This window comes from Chelonoidis abingdonii, chromosome 4 (genome assembly GCF_003597395.2).
Source record: "Chelonoidis abingdonii isolate Lonesome George chromosome 4, CheloAbing_2.0, whole genome shotgun sequence".
Lineage (NCBI taxonomy): Eukaryota > Metazoa > Chordata > Testudines > Testudinidae > Chelonoidis > Chelonoidis abingdonii.
This window is the reverse complement of record NC_133772.1, coordinates 101,959,962-101,981,034: the sequence shown is the minus strand read 5'-3', so window position 1 is coordinate 101,981,034 and position 21,073 is coordinate 101,959,962. Positions and strand designations below refer to the sequence as shown.

The following is a 21,073-nucleotide window of genomic DNA, read 5'->3' as shown; positions in this document are numbered from 1 at the left end:
AAAAAAATAAAAAGCTACAGCAGTGTGTCTCAAGGCCCAGGTCTACAGACTCATGCTCACACTGCAATGCTAAAACTAACCATGCCGGTGTTCCTGCTTGGACTGGAGTGCTGGCTCTGAAGCCTAGAAGAGGAGGTGGGTTTCAGAGCCTAAGCTCTAGCCTGAGCAGGAACACCTACACACCTATTTTTAGCACCAGGGTACAAGCACAATGTGCACAAGCCTGAGACTTGCTGTTGCAGACTTTGTTTGTTGTTGTTTTGCATGCTAGACATACCCTTAATTGACCCCAAAGAAGTTAGTTCTTGTAGCCTGTGGTCAAGTGAGAAGCCCTTTTAGGTCATATGAATTTAGGGTCTGAGAAGTTCAAGTTGGAACTAAAAGTAAGGTGATAATTGAAAATGGCTTCCAGGTCCAATGGAGATCCAGAGCTAGAAGATAATTCTGTGATATAACCAAGTGCATTCTGTAGCTAGTAAAATTCCCAAAATAAACCTGAATTAAACCTTGTCAGATGAAACCTGGAACAATTCAGTGGAATTCAGATTAGCTGAGGGTGGCTTGCCAGTAACTGAAGACAGAGGATATAAACAAAAGGTTGCCAGTAGATAGCAAGATGAGATGTTGAACGACATAATTAAATCTGTTTTTGTACAAGATTACCAAAGAAATTACATCACCACCGTACCCCAGATTACTTCCGTTATATGCCAGAATTTAAAGGCATTGAACAGCAGCCAGCTTCCAAAGTGAAGTTAATGTGTGATTTGCTTAAATAAATAAATAAATAATGAAACAAACCACCATCTTTGTTTGTGGACACAGGGCACTTTAATGTGAAATAATTTGAGTTCGCCCACAACAAATTTCAAGAGTAGGCCAGCCCTAAGACTAATATATATACTTAGCTTTTTGGGAGATACTTCTCATGAAGACAGGTTATTATTACAATACACAAAATCAGAGGTGGAGAAAATGCAGCTGCTTGGTTGTAAAGCACCTTACATTAGAATTGTTTACCAAGTTTCTGGAGGAATTGGTCAGTTTTGGAAGCCCAGAATGTAACAGTTCTTTTATATCATCTACCAGCTTCTTCCCCACCCCAACCTTATGCTACTATGTTTAGTTAACAATTTTATATTCCTAAAGACATAACCTGGGTTACAATTACATCAGATTTATAAAACAGCTAATGATACAAAGCTATAAAACATGTAGATTGGATTTTTTGGTCATTATTGTACTGTGTGCAGTTCTTAGGAAATTTTGTAATGTGTACATTTTCAATAGGATGCTGTAAATATAATTCTGAAGATTATTTGTTTCCCAAAAAATCAATTTACATTTTATTGACTAATATGTTAAGGAGGGCAGAACCAGATACAGACACGACAGTAATAATAATATAGTGTACTGGAGAGTATTGTGTGGCTGTGCTGGGACTCTCCTTTTCTTCTTTTTGGCTTTAGAAAGTAGCAATACTTGCTTTTCTTGTTTTAAGTTGTTTTGAACTTTTATATATAAAAAAGTGTCTTGAGCTTTCAAGGGGGCATTTATGATTTTGAAAATCTAAATATATAAACCAGCATTATATAATAATACCACCTTGCTCTTTTATAGAATTTGTGACCCTTGATTTCAGAGTGCCTTACAGAGGAATATAGTAATATCATTGTCCCCATTTCACAGATGGACCACACACACAAAAGATTTGACATCACTCTGTGCATAATAAATGGAAAAGTGTCACTCTTCGGTTACATTTCAGAATGCTGTTGTGGTTACTGAACTAGTCACCCAGGGCCAGAAAGCAAGCCAAAGGAGCAAACTGCAAAAATACTGATAACAGGCTTGTTTGTTCCAAGGAACAATGACTAAAATGGACTTGTGATTTACTAAAAACTGCTTATTGTTCCGACTTGTTGTTGTTTGTGTTTAGATAGTCAAATTCAGAGCAAAACAGATGGAGTATTAGACCAGAGCCAGAGGAAAATTGGAGAAGTAAAAAAGGTCACACTCCCTGCTTTCACTGTATTTACATTTCTTGCTGTTTTTTCCCCACTTACGACTATCTTTTATTACTCATATTGTGGTAGCGACTCGAGATTTCAATCAAGGATCAACCTCCATTGTGTTATGCATTGTACAAAACTACTTAACCTAAAGATTATTCCTGACCATAGAGAGCACTCCCATTGGCATAATTACTCCACTTCCGCAAGAGGCAGAAGCTATGTCGGCTTTTTCACACCCCTGGGCGACGTAAATTACATTAATTTAAGCGGTAATGTAGACAAACCCTAAGTGTACAATAACGTGGATTCACCAGACAGGGAGCACAAGTAAACAGTGCAATGATACTGGTTACCATGATAAGGAAAGGTTACAGCACACTAGCTCCCTAATCACTGAGTTTTTGTAGGCATGATAGCAGAGGAGAGTTTTAAGTAAGGATTTGAAGGAGGCAATAAAGATGGCTTTGTGGATATTTACAGAAAGCTCCTTCCATGCATTGGTGGTGGGGGGTAGTATGGGAGAAAGCATGAAAGTGTTTGTTGGAAAAGGGCAATCAAGACTGGAATAATTGACAAAGTGAAGGCAGGCATCATCTTCATAGCCCATGAAAGATAGGGTGAGTATAGGCTGTGGAGGTCCTTAAAAGTGAAGAGAAGTAAAAGAAAGGGGGAGGTGGGGGAGGAATGCAAATAGAGAGGAGAGGAGAGGGATACGAGAGGAGGATATGGTCAAAATAATGAGCCATGATCTTTGCAGAAGTGTTTGGAATGGATATGAATGGGGCAAAAGGAAGACAGGATTTGTCAAAGCCATAGAGGAGGGAGTTGCAGTACCATGAGATGACATCGTCAGAGAATTTTAGCTATGTGAATGCAGAGGAAAGTCCAGATGTTCTGCAGGAATACATGGCAAGATTTAGACATGGCCTAGATCTAAGAGTCTACAGGAAGGATGAGTCAAGCTTTATGTCTTGTTTATGATCTTGAGTGATAGAGAAGATGGTTGTTGTTGACCATGGTGACAGAAGTGAGGCACTCCTAATTATTCTTCTGTTATGGAGCCCCATCTAATTTTTTATGCTTGTGCACAGGTTAACATTATTCTGCAATATTCTTGCTAGGTACATCCAGTAGGTCTGAACTGCTTGAATGGAAAATGATTTTTTAAAATGTTCTCATTATGTTGAAAATCTTTGTGATATAGAACTTTCTGTTGGCAATCGTTCACTCAGCTCTGGCTGTTCTCCACATCATAATGAGCAACGCTGACATACTTTTGAGTGGTGAAAGAGAAAATACAGCCATGACGCCCAAAGCATTCTCAGAGGATTTGAGCATTTATATTATACACATGAATCACAATAATGTGTAGCATTGATTGTCATAGATGGTAGCACAATGGTGCTAAACTGACTGCATAGTCAAACTTAGTCCTGCAAAAAAACTGAGATGGGTTACATGGTCTTGGATTTATGGATGTAGTTTTCATTTCTTTAGCAACTGTCCTATCTGTAAACTCGTGGCCAGATTTTCAAAAGTGGGAGATGTTGGGTACAGAGCTGTTATTAAAAATCTGGTTCTCGGTCAAGTTGATTATTTTACACATCTTTTGGACATTTATGAAGAATGCACTTAACTCTTCATGCTCTGTCCATTAGTTTAGTTTATGTAGTAATCTGTTGACAAAATGGATGAATCCTCTTTCTTAAAGTCCAACAGTATCACAATTTAAAGAGATCTAATGCCCTTTTCACTAAACATATTGTTCATTTATTTTAGCACTTCTCTCATCTGTAACAATGACAATAAATTAGTCAGTTTTGTTTTCAGAATCTCTCATAATACTGGATGAATACTTCAGCTTTTGAGTTGTGAACAATACAAGAAAGGGTGTGATTGTCTACAAAATTTTACAGGAAGGAGAAATTTTATGTAGATATTTGTATTAGTGTTTTATTTTGCAAAATGTTAATAAAAAAAAGCTAAGTTTTGGTCTCAAATTTGACCTGACATTCAAGTTCTCACTTTCAGTTGGCTCACTACCTTATCAGATCTCTGAAAGTTCAGTGTTGTTCCTTAAAAGGAAACATATTCTGAAGAGGTGTTTTTTGGTTTGAGGTTTTTTTTGTTATGATGAAAACGTACAGCATTTCTTGAAAGAAAACTATTTTAAGTCTCCTTCAGACTACAAGGTACTTTCAAATCCACCAGACTTAAACTGAGAATTTAATTAATATCTATGACTCTGATGACCCTCTTGGATTCTGCTGTGGCATTGTGTCCCAGAATTACTATAGTACTTCCCTTGTAATGTTGAGTGTATATTGTTCCTATTTCTCATTGACTTTATTTTTTGAATAAAATTATGATAAATCTTATCTCCTGAGCTGCAGAACTGTCAGCATCCTAAAGTTCAGTTAGATGCCTCAGTCCATTTGGTATGTTATTACTTTTATAACCGTAGGTCTATGTAACATAATGCCATCTATGTTTGATATGTCTTTTAGAAAAAAAATAATAAAATGATGGCAAACAAGGTATTCTCTCATTTGATGATGAGCACTTCCACAATGAGTAATAACAGTTCTTTACAATGTAAAACTATCCTGGGTTAGATACATTTATATTATGGAGATATTGGTAGTGGCTTCATAGTGAAGGTTGAGATGAGTTTTGCAGTTGAAGCATAGATTCAACAACTTGGTTATTTATGAAAAAATATATCGTCCCCAAAATTGCAACACTTACTCCTTGAGTACAGAATTAACTTTGAGAATTTATAAGGAAAGCTCTTAGTTTAGAAAGTAAAATTCATTGATGATGGTTCCTTCAAGAAATTTAGTACCCAATATCAAAATTAGGTTTTGCCCCCAATAATCTCATTAACAGATTGACAGACTCTTTAAAGTACCCGTATAGTTAAACTTATGGAAATCTTGGGCGTAAACTACATTGCTCAGGTGTGTGAAAAATCCAAGCGTACTTTAGCCAAACTAACCCCTCACATAGACAGTGTTAGATTGACAAAAGAATTCTTCTGCCAACCTAGCTAGTGCCTCTCAGGGAGGTGGATTAGCTACACCAGAAGGAGAGTTCTCCCATCAGTGTAAATTCTTCTTCGAGTGATGGTCCCTATTATATTCCACCAAGGGTTATGTGCCTGGAGCCAGAGATGTTGAAAGCAGTACTGTTTGGCAGTCTGTGCATGCACCTTGTGCCGCCCGTGGTTTTGCCTAAGGCAATAAAGGGGGCAGCGAGCTGCTGGCATCTCCAGTTCCTTCCTCCTGCTGCATGGAGTGAGTCAGAGCTTATCTCTCCTATCATCCTTGTGATGCACTTTCCAAAATTTTACAAAAATATCCTTACTACTATTAGTAGTTTAGATTTATTATTTTGTTCTGTTTTTTTTTTTTGTTTGAATTTTCTTTTCATGCTAGATTTAGCACTGGTGATGCTGCTTCGGCGGTTTTCAATCCGTAGCATTTGAGTCTGATATCTGATTATTTTAGAACCTGATTAAAAAAAAAAAATCAGTCTCCAAGTTTATCTTCTCTGATGGACTGCAACCTTGTCATGGTAGAGAGGCTTGTGTGGGCTAAAGACCCTCAGAGTTACATCATGTGGAGCTTCCATATTCCCAGTAGGGTCCCCCTTTGCAAGCAGGTCTGAGATGTGACTCCTGACTAACCACCATTGGGGTCTTTTGAAGTTTGGACTGTGGAGTAGGCGCATATAGAGGACTCTGATGGGTTGGGGACTCACCACCTGGCACCTCCCGCTGGTGACTCCGGAAATTAGCTCTGTCTAGTGGAGCACCGCCTCCTGGTGGTGTCCCGTCCGTCGTTCTGCCCTCGGTTGGCGTCTCTGGACCCGCGTTGCTCCCTGCTCAGCGGCATCCTCTTCAAGGCCACTGCCCTCCGGCAGTGCCCCTTAATCCATCCGCACCCCCTTCTGGGGGTCGGTGATCGGCAGTCCTACACTCCAGCCACCATGTTCAACCACACCCTTTGAGTCCAATCCCTCTTGTCAGGGTTCTGGTGTAGTATAATGGCTGCTCCCTACAGCCAATGGCTGGCTGTACTGCAAGGGGGGGAAGGAGGGGACCCAGGCCTGACCTCTACTCTGGGTCCTGGCCCAGGGGCCTTCTGGCGGCAGCCTCACTGTCCTCCTTCTCTCCTCTCATCTCTCTGTTTCCCTGGGCCGCTTTCCCTACGGCCCCTTCCACCCGCTAGGCCCTTCCCTTCACGGCCAGCAGCCTCCAGGCTAGAGCTCCCTAGCCTCCGCGAGCCTGGCCAGCACTGCACTGTCCACAGTGCTAGTCTCCCACCCTTGGAGACTGACCTTCCCCTCTCAAAGGCCTGGGACAGACTGACTGCTCCCTTCCTGGGCAGCCTTCTTATGGGGCTGAGCCTGGCCCTGATTTGCTGTCTCCAAACTAGGCCCTGATTGGCTGTCAATAAGCCCTTCTGTAATTGGCTCCCTGTCTGCGCAGGCGCCCTGGCCTGCTGCGGCCCACACTCTCAGGGAGTGGGGCAGTCCGCCCCACTACAAGGACCTTTAGTACTCTGCAGCTGTTAAGGCAGATAAGAGCTGCAGCAAGAGGGAGGCCCGTGGCTGTCCTGGTTCTCCTTGCCCCTAAGTCAGGGTTTTCCTTCTGTCAAGTCTTGTGTGGTCAATGCCTGCACACATTAGAAGATTTCATGTGCAGGCCTCTGCCAAAGGGCTCACGCAAAGCCCTGCAGCGACGGACGAGTGGTGGTGAAGACAGGAGAAGTGATCTCTGGGAATCTTTAGTCATAAATTTGCATGCAGGTGGCAGCTGTATGACAGTTGTCTTTTGCTTGGATGAGACAGAAGTGCATTTTGGCAGCAGCAACTGTGACTGAGCAGGTCTTTTTAGGATCCTCTCCAAGCACCCTAGATGGGGAGGGGGCTAGAAAAGTTGCCCCAAACATAGGCTGTCTCACCATCTTCTAACCGGATGACCCCATCCAGTGGGATCACTGAATTCTGCAGCCAAAACAAAAGATAGGACAATGAATTTCACCACCTGGAATGTCTGCACTCTTATGGACTCTCAGCACAGTGAATGCTCAGAAGGGGAAGAACTCTCATAATTGCCAGAGAACTGGCAAGACTCAACATTGACATTGCAACTCTTAGTGAGACCTGTTGAACCACTGAGGGCCAATTAAAAGAATGGAGTTGGCTGCACCTTCTTTTGGAAAGGAAAGCCACCTGAAGAAAGAGACATTCATAGAATTGGCTTTGCCATCAAAAATACAATCACCAGTCAGCTTTTGGAGCTTCCGGTGGGGCTCAATGAGCGTCTCATGACTCTTCTGCTCAAGCTCAGCAACAACAAATATGCCACAGTCATTGGTGCATACACCCCAACACTTGATGAGGAAGACAACAAGGAGCAATTTTATAGTGCTCTTGATGCAATCCTCACAGCCACACCTAAGGCAGACAGACTCCTGGGAGATACATCCTTGCTCCAAACACTGACACCTCCTTGACTAAGTTATAATCAGAACTTAAGATTACACAGATGTCCATATAACACAACCTATGAGAGGTACAGATCACTGTTGGACAGACCATTGATTAGTAAGATCAATCATATGGCTGCAGCTCCACCACACCACAAACACCCCAAGACTAAGCAAATGCAGTACAACAGCAAAGCACTTCAAGACCAAGCCAGCTGCAAGATGTTCTAGCAACACCTGTCTGAGAAACTCTCTCTAACTTGCCTGATAGCATCATTGACACACGAGAGCATTGGAATCACAGTGCTGAAACTATAGGATATTTCATGCATCAGCACCAATACTGGTTTGACTAAAACAACGAGGAAATCTTAGCATTAATTCAACGGAAAAGAACTGCATTCTGTAACTGGCAAAATTATTCCTCTAACCAACAAAAACATGAGGCTTGTTACCTGCTCAAAGACAAAGTCCAAAGGAGGCTACATGACATCAAAAATAAGTGGTGGCAAGAGAAGGCCTCTGAGATCCAGGGTTTCGTAGACCAGGATGACATGGAAAGCTTCTTTCAAGCAACAAAAGCTATACATAGGTCAAGCTGCAAAGGCCCAACCCCTTTACATTCCCAGGATGGCACCACCCTCCTCAAGGAAAATGCAGCAATTAAACAAGGCTGGAAGGACCTACTAAGGACATGGCTATACTTGCAGATGTAGAGCATTTTGCATTAAACCAGCCTTCTTAGAGCGCAGTAGGGAAAGCACTGCAATCTGTCCACACTGACAGCTTCAAGTGCACTGGCATGGCCACATTTGCAGCGGCATTAGTAGTGGTGCATTATGGGCAGCTATCCCAGCATGCAAATGATGCCAACGTGTTTTTAAAATGAGAGGGGTAGGGTGGAGTGTAACAAGGAGTGTGTTCTGTGTATGTGGGGGGAAAGCGTGGGTTTTTTGGGGGGCTGAGAGCATGTCAGCATGCTGTCTTGTAAGTTCAGACAGCACCAGACCTCTCCCTCCCGCCCGCCTTTCTCTCTCTCTCTCACACACAGCATTCCACAGTAATGGCTTGCATGCCGGCTGTCAGAAACAGAGTTTTGAAAGGGCATTTCCACATTCCTACAGGAGTTCAAAACAATGACGAGTGGCTACTTGACTTAAGGGGATTATGGGATGTTTCCGGAGGCCGATCAGAGCGCAGTAACGCAACATTCACACTGACGCCCGGGCTTTGTAGCCAAGACGCAGCAAATGTTATTCCTCTCACCAAGGTGGAGTACCAGCAGCGCTGTAGCCACAGAGTCAAAGCGCTCTACGTGCCTTGCCAGCGTGGATGCGTAGTGAGCTAGTGCGCCCGGGGCTCCTTTATTGCACTGTAACTCACAAGTGTAGCCAAGCCCTTAGTCGCGAATCCACAGTCTCTGAAGACATCATCAAGTCTATTTCACAACACTCGGCAATGGAACTCCTTCCTGATCCCCCATCTTTTGAGGAAGTCTGGCGTGCCATCACCCAGATAGAAAAAAAAAAATCACAAGACACCAGGCCCAGGCAGAATCCCAGCTGAGGTTTATAAAGCTGGTGGAACAATGCTCCAGCACAAACTTTGCCAACTCCTCAACAAAATCTGGACCTGTGAAGAAATTCTACCTGACTTTAAGAATGCCAGCGTTGTTACAATATTCAAGAAAGGGGACATATCTTTGTGTGGGAACTACAAAGATATTGCTCTCCTCTCCATCGCAGGGAAGATCCTTGCCCGGATCCTACTAAACCGCCTTCTCCCCTTTGCCGAGGAACTCCTCCCCAAATCACAGTCTGGCTTCAGGCCATCCTGAGGCACAACTGACATGATTTTCATGACAGATTCAGGAGAAGTGCAGAGAGTAATACCAGGAACTATTCATGGCATTCATCGATCTAACCAAGGCCTTTGTCTCTATCAATCATGATGCCCTATGGAAGGTGCTGTGTAGGTTTGGCTGTCCACAGAAATTCATTTCCATCATCAGACTATTCTATGATGGAAAGACTGCCACCATTTTGTGCAATGGCTCAGAGACCAAACCATTCATCATTCGTGTGGTGTGAAGCAGGGCTGTGTCATTGCTCCAACACTTTTCTACATTTACCTTGCTGTGATCCTGATTCTTGTCCGTGACCACTCTCTTGATGGCATTGGGATTGAGTATGATATGGATGGCCAAATCCTCAATCTCTGACATCTCCAAACAAAATCTCAGATCACGAGAATTGGCATCACTGACCTTCAGTATGGATATGACTGTGTCATTCTCTCTCTCTCTCACACACACACACATGCACACACACACTACGCCAACCTGCAAAGTACCCTAAATCTTTTTGCAGATGCCTATCACAGCCTGGGTGTCTCTCTCTCTCTCTCTCTCTCTCTCTCTCTCTCTCTCAACATTGGGAAAAACAAGGTACTCTACCCAGTCCTCACCTGCACAAACTACTCTTTGTACTCCACAAATCACCATCGGTGGAGAATGCCTGGAGAATGTGGACCATTTTCCATACCTTGGCGGCCACCTCTCCCAAAACAGCCAGCGTTGACAAAGAAATTGAATACAGGATCCACTGTGCCAGTACATCCTTTGGAAAACTACTCAAATGAGTTTTCAATTATAGGGATCTGCAAACAGGCACCAAGATCTTGGTTTACAAGGCAGTTGTCATCTCCACCCTTATCTGGATGTGAGACCTGAGTAACCTACAGACAACATCTCAAGCAGCTGGAGTGATTCCAACAGTGCTGCCTCAGGACTCAGGAGGATTCTCAGGATTAGCTGGGAAGACCGACACACTAACATCAGCATTCTCTCTGCAGCCAACATCAGTAATATAGATCTGCAGGTCATGAAACACCAACTCTGCATGTCTTGCCACTGTGTACGTATGCCTGACGCTCACCTCCCAAAGTGGTGCTCTTCTCTCAGCTAAGTGAGGGAAGAAAGGCTCGCAGAGGGTAGCAGAAGCATTTCAAAGATATACTGAAAGTACATCTTAAAAAGGGAGGGCTCAACCCAACAAACTGAGAGGACTCGGTGTGGAACACAACACAGTGGTGCCACACCATCCACCAAGTCACAGCTCACTTTGAGGAGAACAGACGTACTCATGAGACAGAGAAGTGATAAAGGAGGAAAGAAAGGGCTCAACAGTCCAGCCAACAACTATGTGTCCTCGGAGATTCCACCTGTCAGTCCTGTGGGAAAATCTGTCGGGCATGAATTGGGCTCCTCAGACACTTAAAAATCCATCAATGAACCCCCTTGTTAGACATCATCCTCGCATCGAGGGATAGCCGAAGCGTGACTTTGTGAATCTCCAGTACTTTAATAATGCAGTTCAATCAACACAGATATTATAGGTATATTTTCAGAATTCTTTCCATTGTTTGACTTGTCCTTTTTAAAAAGAACTCATATAGAGGTTGAAAAAAATGTATTATCTTCGAGAACTCATAGGTGAGGTCCCATACAATGGCAGAAGGGCAAACATAGCTCCTATCTTTAAAAAAGGGAACAAAGAGGACCCAGGAAATTATAGACCACTAAATCAATTTGTAAGCACCTAAAAAATAATAAGGTAACACTGGTCTACAATTTTTGAGAAGTCGTCTGCTTCAGAGATAAAATGTGGTATTTATTATGTATTTTGATGTGCTGAATTCAAATATGACAATTAAAATAACTGATTGGCTACTGTTTCTAAGATATTTAAGTTTTTACATTTTATGTCTATGTATATTGTGTAGATAGTAGAGTTTTAATCATAAATTGTAAACCTAGGTCTTTTCATGTGTTTATGGTTGCTTTACATGATAATATTTCACCTGTCCTGTTTATGTAACACTTTAAAAATCAGCAAAAGGGTTATATAAATAAAATTTATTATGAAACAAAAGGCAAAAAACTATTATGTACATAGTTTAGTCCTATTCAGTGTCTACTCGGCGCTTCTTGGCTTGTCTCTTGTATTCATTAAATGGAGCATCTCTTGTCACTGTCCAGCAATAGTCTGCAAGCATTGATGGGCTCCATTTGCCCTGATAGCGTTTCTCCATTGTTGCAATGTCCTGGTGAAATCGCTCGCAGTGCTCGTCGCTCACTGCTCCGCAGTTCGGTGGAAAAAAATCTAGATGAGAGTGCAAAAAATGTATCTTTAGTGACATGTTGCAACCAAGGCTTTTGTATGCCTTGAGGAGGTTTTCCACCAACAACCTGTAGTTGTCTGCCTTGTTGTTTCCGAGAAAATTTATTGCCACTAACTGGAAGGCTTTCCATGCCGTCTTTTCCTTGCCACGCAGTGCATGGTCAAATGCATCATCTCGAAGAAGTTCACGAATCTGAGGACCAACAAAGACACCTTCCTTTATCTTAGCTTCACTTAACCTTGGAAATTTTCCACGGAGGTACTTGAAAGCTGCTTGTGTTTTGTCAATGGCCTTGACAAAGTTCTTCATCAGACCCAGCTTGATGTGTAAGGGTGGTAACAAAATCTTCCTTGATTCAACAAGTGGTGGATGCTGAACACTTTTCCTCCCAGGCTCCAATGACTGTCGGAGTGGCCAATCTTTCTTGATGTAGTGGGAATCTCTTGCACGACTATCCCATTCGCAGAGAAAACAGCAGTACTTTGTGTATCCAGTCTGCAGACCAAGCAAGAGAGCAACAACCTTCAAATCGCCACAAAGCTGCCACTGATGTTGGTCATAGTTTATGCACCTCAAAAGTTGTTTCATGTTGTCATAGGTTTCCTTCATATGGACTGCATGACCAACTGGAATTGATGGCAAAACATTGCCATTATGCAGCAAAACAGCTTTAAGACTCGTCTTCGATGAATCAATGAACAGTCTCCACTCATCTGGATCGTGAACGATGTTGAGGGCTGCCATCACACCATCGATGTTGTTGCAGGCTACAAGATCACCTTCCATGAAGAAGAATGGGACAAGATCCTTTTGATGGTCACGGAACATGGAAACCCTAACATCACCTGCCAGGAGATTCCACTGCTGTAGTCTGGAGCCCAACAGCTAGACTAGAGCCAATCAACAATTTTAAGCATCATTTTCGTTCTCAGTGACCCAGAATTAGTAAAGTTTGACTACAGTTATTTCAGAAGCATTTTGGCTGTAGAGCAGTGTTTCCCCATGCTAAAATTTACATAGAAGAGAGGTAAAAAGCTATCACATTCACTCCTGTCTGGCTGTTTTTTGCTTTGTTTGGAAACAGATGGTAAAGCCTAATATCAAGGAGTATCCATAATTCCTTATATAGTGTTAATATATATATATATATATTACAATGCTGTTAATCACTAGTGTATTATAGATTTTCATAAACACCTCACTTGACAAACATTTATAATACAGTAATGTATATTTTTAGCATTGTTTACTTTATATGTAAGTGGACCTTCATTGTCTTTGACTGATAACCAGGCAGATCATGGAAGTAAATACACATTAAATTTCTTTGTTTAAGGCAGAGCTGATTAGCAACTCCCTTTTGATATGCCTGGCTTAAACACATTTTAGTCATCATTCCAGAATAGATCCATAACTCTTAATACACACATCCCACAAGAATATTAAAAATCATGAGTTATTAGTTTTCCAATGATTATTACATGACACCTTTTGGGTACAGATTATAACCACACTGAATTGGTGAGACCAGCCGAAACTCATTATCTGAGACCTGTGAACACCTTCCTGCCATACATTTTTATATTTCAGCATGATGTGTTCTGAAATTATTTTTTTCAGCTATTGATCTCATAAATAATTTGCTGCAAGTGAAAATGAGGAAGCGCTACAGTGTGGACAAGACGCTAAGCCACCCATGGTTACAGGTAAAGCTGCACTTAATGCTTTTTCCCTCCTTCTGTATGGATATTTAGATTCTAAACATGAACAATTTTTGGCCTTTTAACAGAGAAGAAGCTGTAAACCCTGATAATTTTCTCAATTCAGGCAGCCTTTTCCCTGTGCACAGGATATTATTTATTTTTAATATAGCAAAGTTTCATATTACTAAGACTTATTACTTTTACAAAATATGCTACTTTACAATACAGTAGTGTACTATGAAATACCATAAAAAATTAAGCTTGTCAAACTAACTGAACAACATACATTTTGTGCTGTAGAATCTTTTTTTAAAAAAAATCCTGATCTTAAACCCATTATAATTGATAGAAAGACATTCACTTCAGTGTGCTTTGGATCAGGTCCTAATTTGCTTATTTACACAGCTAATTAACTGGCAGCAGGTCTTCCATGCATTAGTGTGAATTAGCAAAGTTCTGCTGTGTCTTCAAGGAGAATACAGCATTGTTATTATTTTTAATGAAAGGAAATTTTGCAAGTGTTAAAGCTGTTCCTAAACTTTATGTCCAACAGTACCAGTTTCTCACACTGAGTTGTAGGCTTTTCTATCCAATGGAACTGTCTTCCAGTCAGTTATATGTTGAGACTTAAGTTGGAAGCAGCCAAAACCTGTTGCAGGGTAAAATACAGAAAACTAAATGGATTCAGGCAGTGGGTGTGCATTGAGTCCCCTATCAGAGAAGTTTACCATTCAGCACCTGATTCCGCAAGGTATTGAAAGTCCTTAATCTTCCACTGAAGTCAATAAGCATTCAGAGAGTTGCCTGCAAAGCACCCTTCAAAAGAAGTAGAGAATGTTCATCACTTCACAGGAACAAGTTGTAAGAGTGGGGTGTGAGGGAGACAATTGTGTTCCTCATGAGCCTGAAGTACTGGCATGTATATTAGGAGCTCCTGGACTGTACTGGTATGTAGGCTTTAGTTTCAAAGTTATCGTTTATAGTCATGAGGCAGTGAGAATCCTGGGGTCATAGAAGCATTTGCCCCTAACCATTTGGAGATATGTACTTTTCCCCCTCATTCTGTAAAAGGCTCAGGAGTAAGTAGCTTGTTATACAGCCCCCACGACTGTGATATTTAATCACCTCCCACAGATACAAAGTGTACTGACAGGAATATTTCTGTCTATCTTCTCCTATTGCCAGGAACTAGATATTTATAAACTATTTTAGCTACTGTTTGAGTGAGAAACCAAAATAAATCACAACAATGAATGTGGAGGTGCTTGGTTTATAGCAAGCCTTTAAAGCACTACTATTAATGATTACTGAATCTGTCATATTGTTCAGTTGTTTTACAGCTACGTAATTTTTCCACACCACATTTTCCTTTTAATTGGTCATGAATTACTCTTTTTGCTCTCTTATGAAAAGATACATTGGTAATAGAGCCTCTTCCACCCTTGTACATCTCTCTCTCAAATATCAACATCTCCATTATGAACAAGCTATAAAACTCAGTTTATGAATTAAATTTTATATTTTGGGATGTTTGTCCCAGCCTACTAGCATTTGTTGCCATTTCTCTCTATGCTGCAAATCAGACTGACTACATTTCCTGTTTTAACAAATTTAATAAGATTCCCAGTGTCTGTTAATCTAGGTATTACATTGCCTGCCTCACCATAGTATTTGAGCTATGTACTTTATGGATTTTTCTCCTTTATACTACCCCTATTGACATAGGGATTCCCATTTTACAGATGTGGAATGGAGGCAGGAGCAGAGCAAATCAGAGCAACTGCTCTGAGCCCCAAGCTCTGGGGGGGCTCCGTGGGTCCACGCTATTGGCCAGTGCAGTCAGTCCCGGAATTGACTTCTGCCCTGGGCCCCGGTCCACCCTAGGGATAGCCTTTGGCACAGGGTAGAGTAATTAAATTTCCCCAAATCAAAAGAAATCTGTGGCTGAGTTTGGAATTAAGCAAGGGCTCAGGTCCCAGTTTAATGCCCTATAACCCCTTTCTCCCCGTAAAATTGACTGTGCAAATAACATCAAGGCTTCTTTGAAATCCTAGGCAGGCATGTATTTTTACCCAAACAAATTGATGCTGGCTTAGGGTTTGAAAAATCAGAGCCTCGTGTCCAAGCCCTGATCTTGTCATCTAGTACTATACACTGAGATTATGAAACTGCCTTGTCTATCATACATTTGATGTGGTATATAGGATATAAACTGACTGGGGCAAAGAAAGAGCTTGGTACAGTCCCCCATGCATTGTATACCTGGTCGGAAGGGACATCAGTCTGATTTGCTATCTGTGCTTTTTTTTCCCCTTGCAGTTTTATTCAAACGATATAAGAGCCCCTAGTCTGCCATTACAGCCCATGTAAGGGGATAATAATGCCTTCTGGGACATCTTTGTACTACTCCAATGGTACAGTGCATTATCATACAGTCTAATCAAATGAATTTACTAAACAATCATATGGGGAAAAAATTGATAAACATCAATGCAGGCTAATTTCATGCAGAGTAATTACTCCGGTCAGAAGAAACAACGTAAGAAGAAAGCAAGGCATTTAGACAGCAAAACTGAATGATACATCTCACTCTACTGGGGGAAGGATTACTTGTTTTTACAGATACTCAAACCAGTACTTCCCCTTTTGGTTTTTCATGCAGGACTATCAAACCTGGTTAGATTTACGAGAGCTTGAATGTAAAATCGGAGAACGCTACATCACCCATGAAAGCGATGACTCACGTTGGGAACAGTACGCAGGAGAGCATGATTTGCAGTATCCAGCACATCTTATCAATCCAAGTGCTAACCACAAGGAAAATACTGAGCCAGAGGAAGCAGAGATGAAAGCCCTCAGTGAGCGTGTCAGCATCCTTTAAGTTGCATCCCCTATCATCTGTCAAAACACTGTGGAATTAATAAATACATATGATCAGGTTTAACATTTGCCTTGCAGAACTGCCATTATTTTCTGTCAGATGGGAACAAAGCTGTTATACTGTTACCACTGTTGATGCATCTGAGTTGCCAAGACAAATCAACAGAAGCATTTTTATTTTGTGTGACCAACTGTGTTGTATTAACAAAAGTTCCCAGACACACTAAACTTGTTATTGTGAATAATTCATGTATTAAATGCATTAAAACCTATCTCCGCTGTGCCTTTGCAAACTAGTGTTTTCTTACTTGAGCCTCGTATTGGTAAGAGAGAACCTTTCCATACCAATCTCTGTTGTGTGTGCACCATTAGTATTGTAAGTGTAAGCAAACTCTTGAAGAGTAGATTATTACTGCTGTTCTGTGAACAACTTCTACCATTTGGATAAAGTGTTTATTTGCTATGGAAAAAATATATTAAGATATAAAAAAGCATGAAAATAACAAATTACATAATACTGTACAGTTTTAAGTCAGATGCACCGTCTGTGTATGTGTATTTATATAGACACAAGCACGCATACACATGATGCAACCTGCTCTAAAGCCTAAATGCCTTAGTAATGTAAACTGCAGTATATGTCAGTTGTATTTCCCCTTTTCTTAAAACATTCTGCTCTAACATGTAAATTCAGAAGCTGAACCACATGTTGCCTTTGTGTATGTTTTCAATAAAAAGTCTTGTTGAAATAGATCTGTTTGATGGTGATTCTTTTTAAGTTATCCTGAGTTGCTTTTCCTGGTTTGGTCTGGACTAGGACTAGGAGCATCTTTCAGATTATTCTTTCAGCCTGTGGAAGTGAGTTATATGGAACCACTGAGGGAGCCCTTCCATGTGGGAGCAGGAATGTGTCCTCTGCAGAGCAAGGATGAGTTATATAGTTAAAAATTACTTTCTCCTTAAGACATGGCTATCTCTATGAAGACGAGGAAGAATTAATATACTGAGTGCAGTCTGATTTGGAACATGCTTTTTGGAGTCTGATTTTTGCATCAGTTAAATTAGTGGGAGCTTTGACTTCAGTGAGCACAGGAATGAGGTCTTTCTCAGGATCAGGGGATTGAGGAAGAAACACTCTTAGATACATGGAGATGTTTGTTTTCCTTTTGAGTTTGACTCCTTCGATTAGCGCTCACAGGGTAGTTAACATACGTGAGCTTGAGAATTCTTATCCTCTCCCCTATGGCTATTAGAAGTTATCCAGAAAAGTAATACAGCCACATTTCCTTTCCAATAGGCCACTATTAAGGTTGCTAGGCATCTGGTTTTTGACTGGAACGCCCAGTCCAAAAGGGACGCTGGCGGCTCCGGTCGGCACCGCTGACCGAGCCATTAAAAGTCTGGTCGGTGGCACAGCGGGGCCCAGGGCTAAGGCAGGCTCCCTGTGCCCAGAAGCTGCAGGGACTTGGCGGCCACTTCCTCAGAGCCGTGGTAAGCGCCACTGGGACCTCACCCCAACCCCCTTGCCCAGCCCAGAACCCCCTCCTGCACCCCAAACCCCTCATCCCTGCCCCACTCCCAGGTGGAATCCTCACCCCCACACACACTCCAAGCCCCTGGCCCAGCCTGGAGCCAAGCCCTCTCCTGGCACCTCAGACCTCTCATTTCTGGCCCCACCCCCAGCCAGAGCCCTTTTCCCCCGTACTCAATCTCTCTGGTCCAGCCCAGATCCCCCTCCTACACCCCAAACCCCTCATCCCAACCCCCTACCCCAGCCCGTAGCCCCCTCCCACACCCCAAACCCCTCATCTCTGGTCTCACCCCAGAGCCCACAACCCCCTACCCCAATCCCTCAGCCCAGAGACCCCTCCTGTACCCCAAATCCCTCATCCTCAGCCTCACCCCGCACCCTAATCCACTGCCTCAGCCTGAAGTCTCCTTCCATGCCCCAGAGCCCACACCCCCAGTTGGAGCCCTCACACACACCCCAATCCTCCAGCCCAAAGCCCCCTCCTGTACCCCAAACCCCTCATCCTCGGCCCCACGTGCAGCCAGACCCCTCCCTCTCCCCCCCCACACTAACCCACTGCCCCAGCCTGGCTCCCCTTCCACCCCAAACCCCTCATTCCCAGCCCCACTCCAGAGCCTGCACCACCAGCCCAGAGCCCATACCCCCTCCTGCATTCCAGCCCAGCGAAAGTGAGTGAGGGTGGGAAAGAGTGAGCAATGGAGGGAGCAAGCTGGGGGGCAGTGTCTCAGAAGGGGCAGGACAAGGGTTTTCAGTTTTGTGTGATTAGAAAGTTGGCATCCCTAACCATCATGGGCAGTGGTATTGCCAGGGAAAGGCCACTAGGAGACAGAGCCAATGTGGAGGAATAGGGTCTCTACTCAACCAAGGGATTCCTTGCAAAGCTGTCCATGCCAAGAACCCCATCCATAGCTTTTTACATAGGGTGATTGGGCCATATAACAGAAATCTTCAACAAAGTGCAAAGCAAAAAGAAACAGGCATTATTTGCTGTTTATTAACTTTTACTTGTTTTGATCTCAAACTCTTCAATGTGTGGATGACAATCCAATCACCTTTTACTATAATGCTCTTCAGGATAATCCAGTTTTTAAAACCAAAGGAACTTAGAAACTCAAACTACAAAAATATATTTTTTTAAAAAGTAGGTTTTGTTCAGTATATTTTGTGTAATTATAATTTAATTTCATTTGTCCTGTTAGGCACGAGGCAGTAAAAGAGCAAAGTTTATGTATATCTCTTGTTTATTGGTGGAAGTTAAGAATGAATATTTAAATCACAATATTTAGTAGCTGTACAAAACACCAATTTGCATAGATGTTTGGATTTTCAGACACTGGAATAGTTAATGTGTGAGGCCTGCTTTGGACATTTGTAATCTGTTGTCTGGGTGAAAGGAAAAATGGGGTCAGAGTATTGTCAAAAGGAGCAAATTATTTTCAGTTTTCTTTGCAATATAAAAGAAAATTTATGAAAATTAACTTTAAAATGCCAAAAACCTCTGCTGTCCCAAAAAGGAAAAAACATCCCCCTAAAACTCAAAGTACCCTCCCCGTTTCATCCATCCCCCTCAAGAAAACTTTCAGTACATAAAAAGGCTTTGGAACATGGCCTGAAAGTCAAGAAATTTGGACTCTATCGTGCCAGATCTGTTGACTTTCAGAACATGTTACACAGTCTATCTATTCAGGATTTTCCTGCAAGGGTGGTTTTTATTGTGTGTCACAAGAGTTGCTAGTGACAGTATTGAAATTTTTGTCAGTGTTGATATTTTTCTTTTCTATGCAATTTTACATTTGTGTAAGTGCACTTAGAGAGGCATAATATAATTAAAGTCATACCCACACAGCATGCTTGCAGCTGGGCGTAGAGTGGCTGGTACAGGCAGGGGCGGCTCTAGACATTTTGTCGCCCCAAGCACGGCAGCATGCTGCAGAAGGGGTGCTCTGCCGGTTGCCGGTCCCGTGGCTCCAGTGGACCTCCCACAGGCGTGCCTGTGGAGCGTCCGCTGGTCCCGCAGCTCCACCGAAGCTGCGGGACCAGCAGACCCACTTCAGGCAAGCCGCCAAAGGGGCCCTGCCTGCTGCCCTCCCGGCGACCGGTAGAGCGCATCCCATGGCATGCCGCCCCAAGCACGCGCTTGGTGTGCTGGGTCCCGGAGCCGCCCCTGGGTACAGGTCCAGATGTGAACACCCACCCCAGGAGCTGAGGTTCCAGTCTCCTGAGACTGGTGTATATGCTCCTCATTCTCTTCTTGTTTCCTTCCACATAAGAACTAGCATCTCTTGCCTTGCAGCTTTTCTCTACAACTTGAAGGGGAGAAAAGTGGAGAGCCCCAGTTTGTCAGCAGCTCCCTGCCTCATGGACCCAGCGGCACCATTGACTCCTTCCCCTAGCTCCCCCTCACATCTGCCTACTTGCTTTCCCTTCCCACATCCCCCGACAGAAGAACAACTCATACCCACACAGCATGCAGCTGGGCGTAGATTAGCAATTTGCAAGCCATAATCATTCCAACTATGGGCCATTCATTTTAATCAACTGGGAAAATTTCTGGTTTGGCCAGCTTGCATGAGATCTTGTGTGTTTCTCTTAAAACCTCAGCTCCAGGAATCAGATTATTTGGTGAGAATCGTCTCAGTTTTCATTTTTAAAACATGATAAGTTTCTAGCCCCCATACTTGAAATGTGATCCCCTATAACATTCGAGCCAGTGGGGTAATAAAAAGATCCCAGCATTTACTAGTTTAAGTTTCATGATTTTTAGGCCAATCTCATTTTTTGAGAAATTGACTTGTGATTTTTTAATGTTTAGGGCTAGCAATACTGTTGTAGGGAGGAGTTGCCACTAGAATTGGAGGAATGTGACAATGCTACCAAACATATTGCACATCTGATGGACCACATCCAAACCTCAGCAGAAATGGGGTAGCTACTGCATGGCTTAATATGCACTCTGGTAGACAGGGGGAATCTTTGCAGACCACTTTCCTTAAGTGTGGGTGGAGAAGGAAGAAAAAAAAGTAGAAGGAGTTCTCTAACTGCTGCCAGGAGAAGGCCAAAATTAGATTAAAATAAGCACACTGAATGTTAAAGTTTTTAGTGAATTTATTGAAGAAAAAGGATGGTCAAGAGAATAAAACAGGAGCGATGGGGTTATTTTATTCCTGTTATAAAAATAACTTTTAAGGACATTTTTTAGCCATACAGATGGGGTGTCAGAGAGCTGCCACTGTAGTGCTTCAGTGTTGACACTGCAGCAACGGGAAG

The 21,073-nt window shown here is 42.5% G+C and overlaps 1 protein-coding gene across 1 annotated transcript in view; it reads left to right on the top strand.

Annotated features, from left to right (window-relative positions):
• Window positions 1–17,006, top strand: part of PRKD1 (protein kinase D1) — a 324,397-nt gene extending 307,391 nt beyond the window's left edge. Inside the window, exons 19-20 of the mRNA XM_032796642.2 lie at window positions 13,313–13,398; window positions 16,058–17,006. Of these exons, the coding sequence (XP_032652533.1) occupies window positions 13,313–13,398; window positions 16,058–16,276 (305 nt within the window). The 3' untranslated portion in view covers window positions 16,277–17,006. The remainder of the gene's footprint in view (window positions 1–13,312; window positions 13,399–16,057) is intronic.
• Window positions 17,007–21,073: the final 4,067 nt, after the last annotated feature.